Below are 12,551 nucleotides of genomic sequence, written 5' to 3'. Positions count from 1 at the left end.
AGGAGTTCTGGAATCAGTTTTCCATGCCCAGAGAAACTGTGGGAACAGACTCAGAAGGTTCAATCTTAACTCTGCAACTACAGCAGTGACTTGGCTATGTGGCCAGTCATGGGAATCTGGGAGAGTTTTGATGGGACTAATGAAAGAGGGTGTATCTGAGAGAATATACATGTGTAGGCACTGGCTTCCATCAGTTATGATGCTGTAGGTATGTGTCCAAAAGCAATGATTATAATTTTTTAAATAAGGGTTATTTTATTATTTACTTAAACTCTATACCCAACATGGGGCTTGAACTCACTGACTGAGCCAGCCAGGTGCCCCTGTAAACTTTTTTGATTGTGCCTCCCCCTTAAGTATTTGTATTTATTTTAAAACTACATACATGTACTGCAGAATCAATGTAGTACATACATTAAAAACATGCACAGAATAGAGTTAAAAGGATTTTTAAAATATACAATATTTGGAAAATTATTTTATTTACTAACAGTAAAAAAAAAGGGCTAATTTCAGTAAAGAAAGATGATTATTTTATTGAAAGCAATGTAATTTGGTACGTTTCAGTATTTTGAAAATCTTGGTTTAACACATTATTTGGAGCAACAGAATCACATAGTGATAAATATTTCTAAAGATTGATTTTCAAAGTTCTCTCTTCATGAGTTTCTTTTAAAAAGGCAGTTGATGACTCATTTATAGCTTTAAAAAAATTCCTTTGAACTTAAAGGGACCCATTATTTCTTTCACAATACCAGCTAGGTAGGGGCTGTGACCATCCGGGGTCAGTCAACAAATAAGAACCCACTGCAGGCCTTCCAAGCGAACAGGAATTGAGTGTCGGGCATTGAGATGCTATGGGCCACAATTTGAAGGACTGCAGGAGTCTGGGGCAAGTTGCCACCAAGGTTCAGCAGTTATTAGCAGTTACTAGGAGGTTGGGGCTGTCGCCTAGGTCACAAAAGTGACCCCCACTGCTGATCAGAGTTGCGCTGAGTACTGAGACGGGGGCTCACAGATCACCCAGAGGCGAGGGCAGGACGTTAAGTCTGCCCTGACCTACCCATTTTGCTAGAGAAAAAAATACCACTTTTTCCTCCCACCTACAAAATCTCACATGCATACACGGGCAGAAAGAAAGCTCATCCAGAACCTTGAGAGCAAAGGGGTCTGGGAGATATAGTCTCCATAATTCTGGGCCCTGTAACGCGGACAGTAGCACAGAGGGCTGTGCAAATGAGTGCTGGCTGTTGGAAAGCCAGACTGTAGGCCTCACAGCGGCAATCCTGCTGATGAGCCTCTGTCATCACAGAGAAGGAGAGCAATTAAGAAACACTTGCTGCTTGTAAAAGAAAAATAACGATTAATTCTGAAGTTTGACAAGTCTTGAAATACTTTCCAACAAGCTGATCACTCGGTCTCTGTGGTTTACAGGATTTTCGTGGCTACTTTGCATTACATAGTAGTTTTCTTCTATTGAAAGGTAATACTTTTAATCAAATTAACCTAACTGACCGTATCCTGTAGCATATAAACTGCAGCACATTGTGATACTCAGAAGTAGATGTGACCCTTGACAAGCAAGGCGACTTGCTCCGCGCCGGCAGAGAGCAGCGGCGGCTGGGAGCCTCCTGGCCGAGCTCTTCCTCTCTGGCAGGGAGTCGTGGGTGGTTCACACAGCTATTCCAAGAGATAACAGGACAATTAGCCTTTTTTTTTTTCTTTGGTTTTAAAAAAAAGTCCAGCCTGTAGAACATTAAAACTCCAAACTTCACCCAGTAGAACTTCTCCCTGTGGTTGGCTGTGACTGTCAGAGGCCGAGACACAGCCCACCTCTCCGTCTCCCTGGTCCCTTCACCTCCTCAAATGCAACCTGTTTGTAGAACAAGCTAGACTGGCAAGGGATAAACAGGAAGCGGTGTGGTTTCTCTCGAGTGCCCCTGCCAACCTGCTGTAATGCTTTGTTTTTCCTCCTGCCCGGACAAGAGTTCTGGCCTTTCCAGTCTCTGCCGTGTAACAACCAGGTTGAAGAGTTCTCATCCTCCTCCTCCTCGTTTCAGAAATAGTCTCTTTTCCTGAGTGGTGACAAGTCTCATCCAGTGATCTATTCAAACCTCCAATGTCCATGAACGTCAAACTTTTCCCCCCCCCAGCCTGGCAACCTGAGGGAGAGCAGGGGTCATGGTCAGGGCCATTTTGATTCCTCACACACTACCTCAAACACTACTTGCTGCCGTTCTGAGCCTGCTCTCCTTCCTCGAGCAGCACAGTTGTACGTGGGTGCTAAGGGTTCTCTGGGGGTAGCAGAGTTCAGGGCTGCTTTGCTCACATGTGCTTTCTCATGGCTTCTCAAGACTCCGTCCATCCTCGGGGCGTCTCACACCTGCAGTGGCCCTGTAGGCCATGCCTTCTCTGGTGACTCCGGATTCCACCCCAGCCCCTTCGTCACCAGCAGCCTCCCCGCCACTGGTGTCATCTCTTCCCTCCAGGCGTTCCCTTCTTAAAATCACCAAACCTGGCTCCCTTTCTTGAGAGCCACCATCAGGCCCACAGGAACTCAGGAACTTTGGGCAGGCAAGCCATTCCCAACGCAGCCTTCTCTCCACTTCGGCCTTCTCCAGGAGCTAGCCACCCAACAGTTTGTCTTTAGGCTTTTAGGAGTGAGTCAGACGCCGGTCTGTGTGTCCATCAGACTCTGCAGGATGTGTCAAGCTCTTTAAATGATCCTCTTAAAGTGCCCCCTCATTTAGCAAGAGGCAAAGAGGAGACACCCCCACCCCATCCTGCTTGGAGGATAGGAAACATCCAGAGTAGTGACAACTACTTCCAAAGAAATCCTCTCACATTCTCTTACATAGGCTGAGGTGGAGGCCCAGCTAATCCTTCCCAGGACTGAGCTAGTGCTTCCCAGGATCCACTTCACAATCTTTTAGCGTGGGGTGCACAGGTGATCTAGCGCCGCCTCCCTTTCGGATGTGGACAGACTTGGTGCCTATTGTTTTGTTCTCAGCCTTTGGGGTTTCTGGTGAAACTGACACAGAAAGAGTCCTATTTTAGTAAATGAAGTTACCATTGCCAACCCTTGCTCCTCATGGAACGCCTGTCCTTTCATCAGGACACCTGATGCACCGGGGGTGACATGCAATAGTCTGACTTATGAACCGGCCTGTAAATGTACAGTTAATATAGAATTAAATACTAAATAGCATATATTAATTATAATTTTATATAAAATTAATATGTGCATATTGATGTTTTATACAAAATAAATATAGGACTTTTGTTTTTGACATTATGAAAAATTGGATGTGCAGAGAAGTCTCTCAATATAAAACACCATATGGGCAGCCCAAGTGGCTCAGAGGTTTAGTGCCTGCCTTCAGCCCAGAGTGTGATCCTAGAGTCCTGGGATCAAGTCCCACATCAGGCTCCCTGCATGGAACCTGCTTCTCCCTCTGCCTGTGTCTCTGCCTCTTTCTCTCTCTCTCTGTCTGTCTCTCATGAATAAATAAATAAAATCTTTAAAAAAAATGGAACCCCCAAAATTGACGTCATTGGTGGGAATGAAAATGATATCCCTGACCTCACTAAGGAGAGACTTTTCCATTTTTGTGTATTTTTTTAAATATTTTATTTCTTAAGTACTCTCTACACCCACCCAACATGGGGCTTGAACTCACAACCCTGAGATTGAGAATCATATGCTCTATGGACTGAGCCTGCTAGATGCCCTGGGACCTTTGTTTTCCTCTCAGCTCAGGGTGGGATAGCAAGGTGGAGAGCCTTCTGTAAGAGTTCCTAACCACAAGCAGTAAACAGTCACATTCATTTGTGGTTGAAATTCATCCTCTCTCTGAGACCCTGAAATTCTTTTTTATTTTTTTTAAGATTTTATTTATTTATTTATTCATGAGAGACAGAGAGATAGAGGCAGAGACACAGGCAGAGGGAGAAGCAGGCTCTATGCAGGGGGCCTGATGTGAGACTCGATCCCAGGACTCCAGGATCACACTCTGGGCCAAAGGCAGGTGCTAAACTGCTGAGCCACCCAGGGATCCCCCCTGAAATCCTTAAGCTAACATATAGTTTGAAGTGGTCCAGGGTTGATAATGTTCCTAGGAGCCTGGAGGAAGCAAACTCAAATACTCTTTAGAGAGACATAGCTTAAATCTAGGCCTCAAAGAATGCCCATAGCTGAAGTTACAAAGTACAGAGATATATAGTAAAATATTGCCAAACATACAGAAATAAGCCACTATAAGCAAGTTAGCAGAAAACAATAACTGAAAGACTAGATCCACAGTTTGGGTCAAGATCTGACTCTGGTGCCTGGGACTTGCCTTTAGGAAATGTCCCTTGAGGCTCCCAACCCAGTTCTTGGGAAGCACATGCTAGGGTACCACCTTGGCCTCATCCCTTAGTATACATCCCCAGCTAAGATAGCTGTTCATAAACTAAAAAAAAAAAAAAAAAAAAAAAGCTCACAAGTGTAAATAATCAGATATTTGAGGAGTAGAGTCACACCAAAAGAGACAATAACTAGAACAAACTGTACTAGATGAACCAGAATGGAATAAGACAAATCAAGAACTTAAAATAATCACAATAAAGATCCTTACTGAGATAGGAGGACAATAATAACAAACAAGAAGCTATAAAGAACTAGGGGGTCCCTGAGTGGCTCAGTGGTTTAGCACCTGCTTTCAGCCCAGGGCGTAATCCTGGAGACCCGGGATCGAGTCCCACGTTCAGCTCCGTGCTGGAGCCTGCTTCTCCCTCTGCCTGTGTCTCTGCCTCTCTCTCTCTCTCTCTCTCTCGGTCTCTCATGAATAAATAAATAATAAAAATTAAAAAAAAAAAGAACCAAATGGTAATACTAGGTACTATCTATGTAATAGTGAATAAACCCAAGAGATTGGATAAAAACAAGAGTGCCTGCATAGCAGGCACCTAGGTGGCTCAGTGGTTGAGCGCCTGCCTTCAGCCCAGGGTGTGATCTTGGAGTCCTGAGATTGAATCCCACATCGGGCTTCTTGCATGGAGCCTGCTTCTTTCTCTGCATGTGTCTCTGCTTCTCTCTCTCTTTCTCTGTGTTTCTCATGAATAAATAAATAAAATCTTAAAAAAAAAAAAAAAGAATGTCTGCATAGCTGAAAAATGAGTAATAATCAAGGCCAGCTGAAAGAGTTTTCCCAGGAGGTACTGGAAAGACATGGAAAATATGAAAAAACATTTAAGAGATGATAATAATAATAATGTATATATCTGTACAATATGTGTCCCAGAAAGAGAGAAAATGGATTTAGGAAAGAAAATATTTACAGAAATCATAAGAAGTTTCAAACATTAGGGGGATCCCTGGGTGGCTCAGCAGTTTTGCGCCTGCCTTTGGCCCAGGGCATAATTCTGGAGTCCTGGGATCGAGTCCCACATCAGGCCCCCTGCATGGAGGATGCTTCTCCCTCTGCCTGTGTCTCTGCCTTTCTCTCTCTCTCTCTGTCTCTCATGAATAAATAAATAAAATCTTAAAAAAAAGAAGTTTCAAACATTAAAGTTGGAAAGGATTCCGACAGAGCACAGAACAAAACCAAAACTTTGACACATTATTGTAAAATTTAAGAACATCAAAGACAAAAACAACATCCTAAAAGCTAGAAAGAAGGAGCAGATAGTCCACAAAAGAGTAAGAATTAGCTTGACATTAGTTTTTCTAACAAACAGTAGAGACAAAAAAGCAATCAAGTCATATTTTCTAAGTGATGAAGGAAAATAACTTAGAATATTATATCCAGCTAAACTATTATATACATTTGAGGATGCAAAAATGAGAAGTTCAGACATGCAAGGCCTTAGAAAGTTTATAACACAAAGTCTCTTTGGAAACTCTCCTTTAAGAAGTACTTTTATAGTTAATATACTTAGCCATATACTATAATTATTAGTATAATTATATTAGTATAATATACTAAGTACTTAATAGGCACATGCAAAGATACTCAACACCATGAGTCATTAGGGAAATGCAAATCAAAAGGATGAGTATCACTTTATACCTACTGCAATAGCTGTCATCAGAAAATGGAAAATAAGTTTTGGCAAGGATGTAGAGAAATTTAAGCTCTTCTACATTGCTAGTAGAAATGCAAAATGTTTCAGCTATGGTGGGAAACAGTTTTGTGGTTCCTCAAAAAGTTAAACAGAGTTTCCATATGAGCCAGCAGTTCCACACCTAGGTACATACCTAAGAGAAGTGAAAATATATATCCACACAAACTTTTACAGTAGTCCCCCTTATCTGCAATTCAGTTACCCATGGTCAAGCCATGGTCTGGAAGCAGATGATCTTCCTTCTGACATCATCAGAAAGTGGGTAACAGCCTAAGGCTTCATTATAATGCCTGTCATTCACCTCACTTCATCTCCTCATGTAGGCATTTTATTGTTTCATATCCTCACAAGAAGGGTGAGCCCAGGGGTGCCTGGGTAGCTCAATCTGTTGGGTGTCTACCTTTGGGTCAGGTCGTGATCTCAGGGTCCTGGGATTGAGTCCCTGATCAGGCTGCCTGTTCAGCAGGGAGCCTGCTTCTCCCTCTCCCTCTGCCCCACCGCCCCCTGCCCCACTTGTGTTTTCTCTCTCTCATAAATGAAATTTTTAAAAAAGATTTTGTTTATTCATGAAAAACACACACACAGAGAGAGAGAGAGAGAGAGAGAGAGAGAGGCAGAGACACAGAGGGAAAAGCAGGCCCCATGCAGGGAGCCCGGGAGCCCGATGCGGGACTCAATCCCGGGTCTCCAGGATCACGCCCTGGGGTGAAGACGGCACTAAACTGCTGAGCCCCCCGGGCTGCCCTCATAAATAAAATCTTAAGAAAAAAAAAAGGGTGAGTACAGTACAATATTTTAGAGAGAGAACACATTCATATAACTTATAGTACATTGTTACAATTGTTCTATTTTATTTTTAGCTATAATTGATAATCTCTTCTGTGCCTCATTTATAAATCAACCTTTATCATCGGTATGTATATATAGGAAAAGACACAGTATATACAGAGTTCAGTACTATGCATGGTTTTTAGGCATCCCCTGGGGGTCTTGGAACATATGCCAATTGCGTAAGGGGGGACTATGGTACAAAAATGTTCACAGCAGCATTATTCGTGCTATCCAAAATGTGCAAACAGCCTATGTCTATCAACTGATAAATGGATACATAAAAATGTGATATATGGGGCACCTGGGTGGTGGCTCAGTTGGTTAAGCATCTGCCTTCAGCTCAGGTCATGATCCCAGGGTCCTGGGATTGAGCAGGAAGCCTGCTTCTCCCTCTGCCTCTGCCGCTCTCCCAGCTTGTGCTGTCAAATAAATAAAATCTCTAAAAAAAGTGATATATTCATACAATAGAATATTATTTAGAATATAGATACCTCAGATATCAAACTTAATATTAGGGCAAAACATATCATAAAGAAAAATGGGGGACATTACATATTTGTGGATAAAATAATAGATCAAAAAGTTAAAACCATAATGAACATGTATATACCCAATAAAATTCGTGGTTCCTTAAAAAACTAACAAGACTGAAGAAGATTGAATAAGACTGGCAAGACTGTAGAAGAAAAAGGGAGTGATGCATATAAACAAAACAAAATGAAAGGGGAAAACAAAGATACATCAAAGATTATTAGAAACATTATGAATACATTTCTAAGAAATTTTCTGGAGGTGTCGATCATGTTATTGGTGTATGAGGAAAGCACTTGATATAATCCAACTCATACTTATGATCAACATTCTCAGAAAATTAGGACAACTACTTAACTTCATAAAAACAATATACCAAAAATCTAGAATAAACACCACACTTAATGGAAAAAACTGAGATAAGGAACAAAAATGTCGCTTTCACCCCTACTGTTTAACATCGTATTTTTTTTTAAAGATTTTTATTTATTTATTCATGAGAGACACAGGCAGTGGGAGAAGCAGGCTCCATGCAAGGAGCCCAATGTGGGACTCCTTGCATGGGAATCCCGGATCACACCCTGAGCCAAAGGCAGGCGCTCAACCACTGAGCCACTTAGGCTCACTGTTTAACATCATATTAAAGGTCAAGTCTAATGTTCTAAAATAAGACACAAGTGAAAGAATTGGGATGGGAGATTATATTGTCTTTTTTTCCTTGTTTGTTTATTTGTGCTGTCTCTACACCTAGTCTGGGACTCGAACTCACAACCCTGAGATCAAGAGTCGCACGCTCTTCCGACTGAGCCAGCCAGGCACCCCTCTCATCATGATTATATGATCATCTCCATTGAAAAGTTAACAAAATAATCAGATGAGTTATTTAAATAAGAGAGTTTAGCAAAGTTGTGGAACACAAACTCAACTTTCGGAAATCAATAGCATTCCTTGATACCAGTAAATAGCATTAGAGTATATAATAGAAAATAGCAAACCATTCATAAAAGCAACAACTGTAAAGTATGCAGAAATCAATACATGAACAATACACACAATTCTTATAGAGAAAACGTAAAACTATAAAGTTAATAGAAGAAAGTATAGGAGGATATCTTTGTGACTTAAGGGCAGGGAAATAACTCCTTGCAAACCCCTCAACACATACATGTAGACAAATAGAGCAATTTGACTATTAAAAAAATAAGATTTTCTGTTCAATATAAGATGTCATTGACAAAATTAAAAGAGCTGTTACAGACTAAAATATCAAACACTTCTCAAACTGGTAAGAGATTATCTACAACAAAAAGATAAAATGTAATTGAATAATGAGCAGAGACAAACAAGCAACTCGCAGAAGACCATCCATAGCCTTTGTTGCAATATTAAGGAATTGGAGGCAATCTAGGTATCTAGCCCCAGAGAAACAGATATGTAAAGTGTGGTGGATATATAGAGTGGAATACTATGTGTTGATTAGCAAAACAAAGGATGTCCACATAGCAATATGGACAAATCCAAGAAAAGTGAGAAAAGTAGGAAACAGCAAGATTTATAGCCCCAGGCCATTTGCAGAAATTAAACTTGTATACACACATAATAACACTATTTTAGAAGTATACAGGCATGGCAAGGGCACATATTAAGTGGGTACTTATGAAGTATGGAGAATGGAGACGAAGGAAAGGGAAACAATTTATAATAGAACTTGAGGGAGTTCTTGCACTGAGTGATGATGACCATATGCTATGAACTGAGGTACATGATTAATGCATTGCTTTGCATTTGAGGTCCAACAAAGCAAAAATAAATTACATCCAAAACACACATATAGCTTGGAGCTGCAGTGGCCATTTGGCTATGGAGAGCCTGACTTTATCCGAGGGCCATCTGTGAAGTCTGACATTTTGAATGTCAGTGCAGAGACAGGGTTAGATGATGATGACATTGGATCACTGGATAAAGCTTCCCTACACCAGGCTTACCACTTAACTACTCAGTTATATGAACCAAAAGATTCCCTCTAATGTTTTAACAGATTTTAGTTTTTAGAGAAGTTTCTCTTCACTTTTTTAAGCCAGCGGTTTGGTATCTCTGATCAAAGAATTCTGAGGTTTTTCCACTCTGGTACTTTAAGTATTAAAAAAAAAAAAAAAAAAGGAAAGATTTAAAAAAAACAACTGTTGTTTCTTATACTACGACTTTACCTCTATAGTTTGGGAAGTTAGGAGAGAGCAAGAGGAGGCATGAATTTAAGAAATGAACTTAAGAAAAAAGGCAGAAGAGAGAGAGAATAATGTAGCCACCATTAATTAGATCTTATGTGCTAGGCACTATGCTAGGTGCTTTCCACATCTAGTCTCTAATTCAACCACAATGCCCACCATTGGGTATCATCACTGTAGAAAGAAGGCCACAGGCTAAAAGGAACTAAGCATCTTGTCTAAATTAGTGCCACAGCTTCATAGTGGGGACTTGGGAACCCATCTGTCTGATGTCAGCCTGTTCTCCTTCATGCTATGCCACCTACTAGGAAAAAAGATAGTGGGGAAATGTAAAGGGACAGACACAGGGTCACAGAAGATGTAAATATACAGACAGAAAAAAACAAGGCATGTCAAGGCACACACTGATGGGGAACAGCATCGTTTTTGAGGTAAGGACATTCATGACATACCAGAGTCTACCTGCATCAGAGGGCACTGTCCTTCGCAAAAGCTCACGATCTCACCTGCAAAGTAATTCAACCTGTGGCACGCCCAGAATCAGCTTTTATTTCTAATTTTCAAAACTCTTTGGAACTGTTTCTCAAGTATTTCTCAAAGCTTTATTTGGTTAAGCAGCAGTGTCAAAGATTCCAGACACCGACTTTCGAATCTAGTATATTAGGTCATTATTATTCCCTATGCCAAAATGACCTTCTGTCTGCATGATGTGCACACCCAGGACGTTACAGTTTGTCTTGTGATAGTAATCTAAATGCTCATCAATTAAAAAAAGATACTATAGACAGTGGTGACACCACAAGTATGGAATACTATGAGCTGCCAAAAAGAACAAATCAGACCCCCATATACTGATGTGAAATAATCTCTAAGATAAGTGAAAAAAAATGCTAGGCACTGTACAGCAAGGTATGTATGCTAAATTTATGTGAAAGAGTCAGGTACACATTTATACTTATAACTGAAGAAATTGGTAGCATTGGTTACTCGGAGGAAAGAAAATAGGAACCATGGCTACAAAAGACATGCTTTGCACTCAATGTTGGCTCATGTACTTAGTACTTTTTTTTTTCAAGTGCAAGGATAATCTTTTGCCCCTAAAAATCTTTATTTTTTTTTAATCAAGTAGGCTCCATGCCTAATGTGGGGCTTTAACTCATGACCCTGTGAGTAAGGGTTATATGCTCTACCAACTATGTATCTTTCCCTCCAAAACAGATCCACATTTGGGGTCTAGTAAATCCGAGTAGAAGTAAGTTTGTTCCTTTCCCTTCTCCCAGTGATAAGACAAGAGCATCTTTCCCATTTTCTTTCTTTCTTCACCCAAGTCCACCTGCTTGTTTCTTAAAAACAAACAAAAAAACCTCTCCCATGTCATCCACGTTTGTTGAAAATACTTTTAGGTAAAAGGATAGAGAAAAAGCACTCGTACCACCACTCTTTATATTTTCAGCGTTAGGTCTTCCTATGTATTTTCCTGTGCCTCTGTGTATTTCTTATAACTTAAAGAGAAGTTAATGCCTGAACATCTTGGTCATTTCTTATTTTTTAAATTTTTTATTTAATATTATTTTTCCTTACTTAACCAATCTTAACACGGCATTAGACTGTTTCAGACTGTAACATGATTGCACAGAAATCTTTGTACAATCTATTTTCCCCCTAGAAGCAACTTACAAAAGCAAAATAACTCCATCACCATTTTGTTAACTTTGCCTTAGTGCTCCATCTGTGGTTTCTATTCCATGCGCCCATGTCATGGGCAACCACTGTCCTGTCCTAAAGCTCAGGTCTGAGACAATTTCCTGCCTACGTGGACAGTGTAAAGCATACTTCCTGCTCCATGTATTTTTCTATACTCTCTTAAAAAACCCCACATTCTGGACACCTGACCTTCATTCAACTCTAGAAGATTGGTTTCATTTCTCTATCATTACTTGTTGGCTCTCTAAAGGTTATTCTGAAATCCTTAACTGCTTGAGCCAAGTATCTTCTTAGAACCTTTTCTAAAATATAGAATAGGGCTGTCTGGGTGGCTCAGTCTGTTAAGGATCTGCCTTTGTCTCAGGTCACAATCCCAGGGTCTTGGGATGGAGCCACACATGGCTCCCTGCTCAGGGGGAACCTGCTGCCCCCTCTCCCTATTCCCCCATGTTCTCCCTATCTCTCAAAAAAATAAAAATAAAATACAGAATAAATCATAAAATAGAACTTTGATTGCTAAGAGCTAAAGCTTACTAGTGTGTATTGCTACGTGTTACTGTGCTAAGTGCTGCTTTATAGGCCTTATATAATTTGTTAATTGGAATTACATGAAAAAAAAAACGCTCCATGTCAAATAAGCTTGGAGAAATTATAGATTTAAAAATATCTTGCTTACAGGGGCACCTGGGTGGCTCAGCTGGTTGGGCTTCCAATTCTTGACCTCAGCTCACTCAGGTCTTGATCTCAGGGTCATGAGTTCAAGTCCTGTGTTGGGCTCCACACTGGGCAAAAAAAAAAAAAAAAATCTTGCTTCCAGTAACACCTTTAATATATGGATACACATTTACAATATGGTGACAATGTAGTTGAGTGTAGTTGAATAACGACAGGTATCTTTAGGGGCTATTACTTCCCAAGAACATGCTTTGGCAAATCTGTCCTTAAATGCTGTTCTTTAGTAAAAGCACTTGCAGCCTATCTTCCTTCCCATGCACGAGGACCATCCCTTTTAAAAGTTCATCTTAATGAGAAAGCACCAAAAATACATGTAAGTAAAAGGGAAAATAAGCAATCATACAGCCACTCTTCATATTTTGGGGTTTTATGTCCTTTTTCACATTTTCTATGCAAATATACATATACACTTACGAA

At 40.5% G+C, this 12,551-nt stretch overlaps 1 protein-coding gene and 1 long non-coding RNA gene across 2 annotated transcripts in view; one reads left to right on the top strand and one right to left on the bottom strand.

Annotated features, from left to right (window-relative positions):
• LOC140605204 (uncharacterized) overlaps window positions 1-12,551 on the top strand; it is a 40,819-nt gene that overhangs the window by 4,596 nt on the left and 23,672 nt on the right. The gene's annotated exons all lie outside the window — the stretch shown is intronic.
• Window positions 511-12,551, bottom strand: part of UBN2 (ubinuclein 2) — an 87,100-nt gene continuing 75,059 nt past the window's right edge. The window contains exon 15 of the mRNA XM_072777373.1: window positions 511-3,031. Within this exon, the coding sequence (XP_072633474.1) occupies window positions 2,993-3,031 (39 nt within the window). The 3' untranslated portion in view covers window positions 511-2,992. The remainder of the gene's footprint in view (window positions 3,032-12,551) is intronic.

This window comes from Canis lupus, chromosome 15, assembly GCF_048164855.1.
Source record: "Canis lupus baileyi chromosome 15, mCanLup2.hap1, whole genome shotgun sequence".
Taxonomy (NCBI): domain Eukaryota; kingdom Metazoa; phylum Chordata; class Mammalia; order Carnivora; family Canidae; genus Canis; species Canis lupus.
This window is presented reverse-complemented; position numbering and strand designations above follow the sequence as displayed.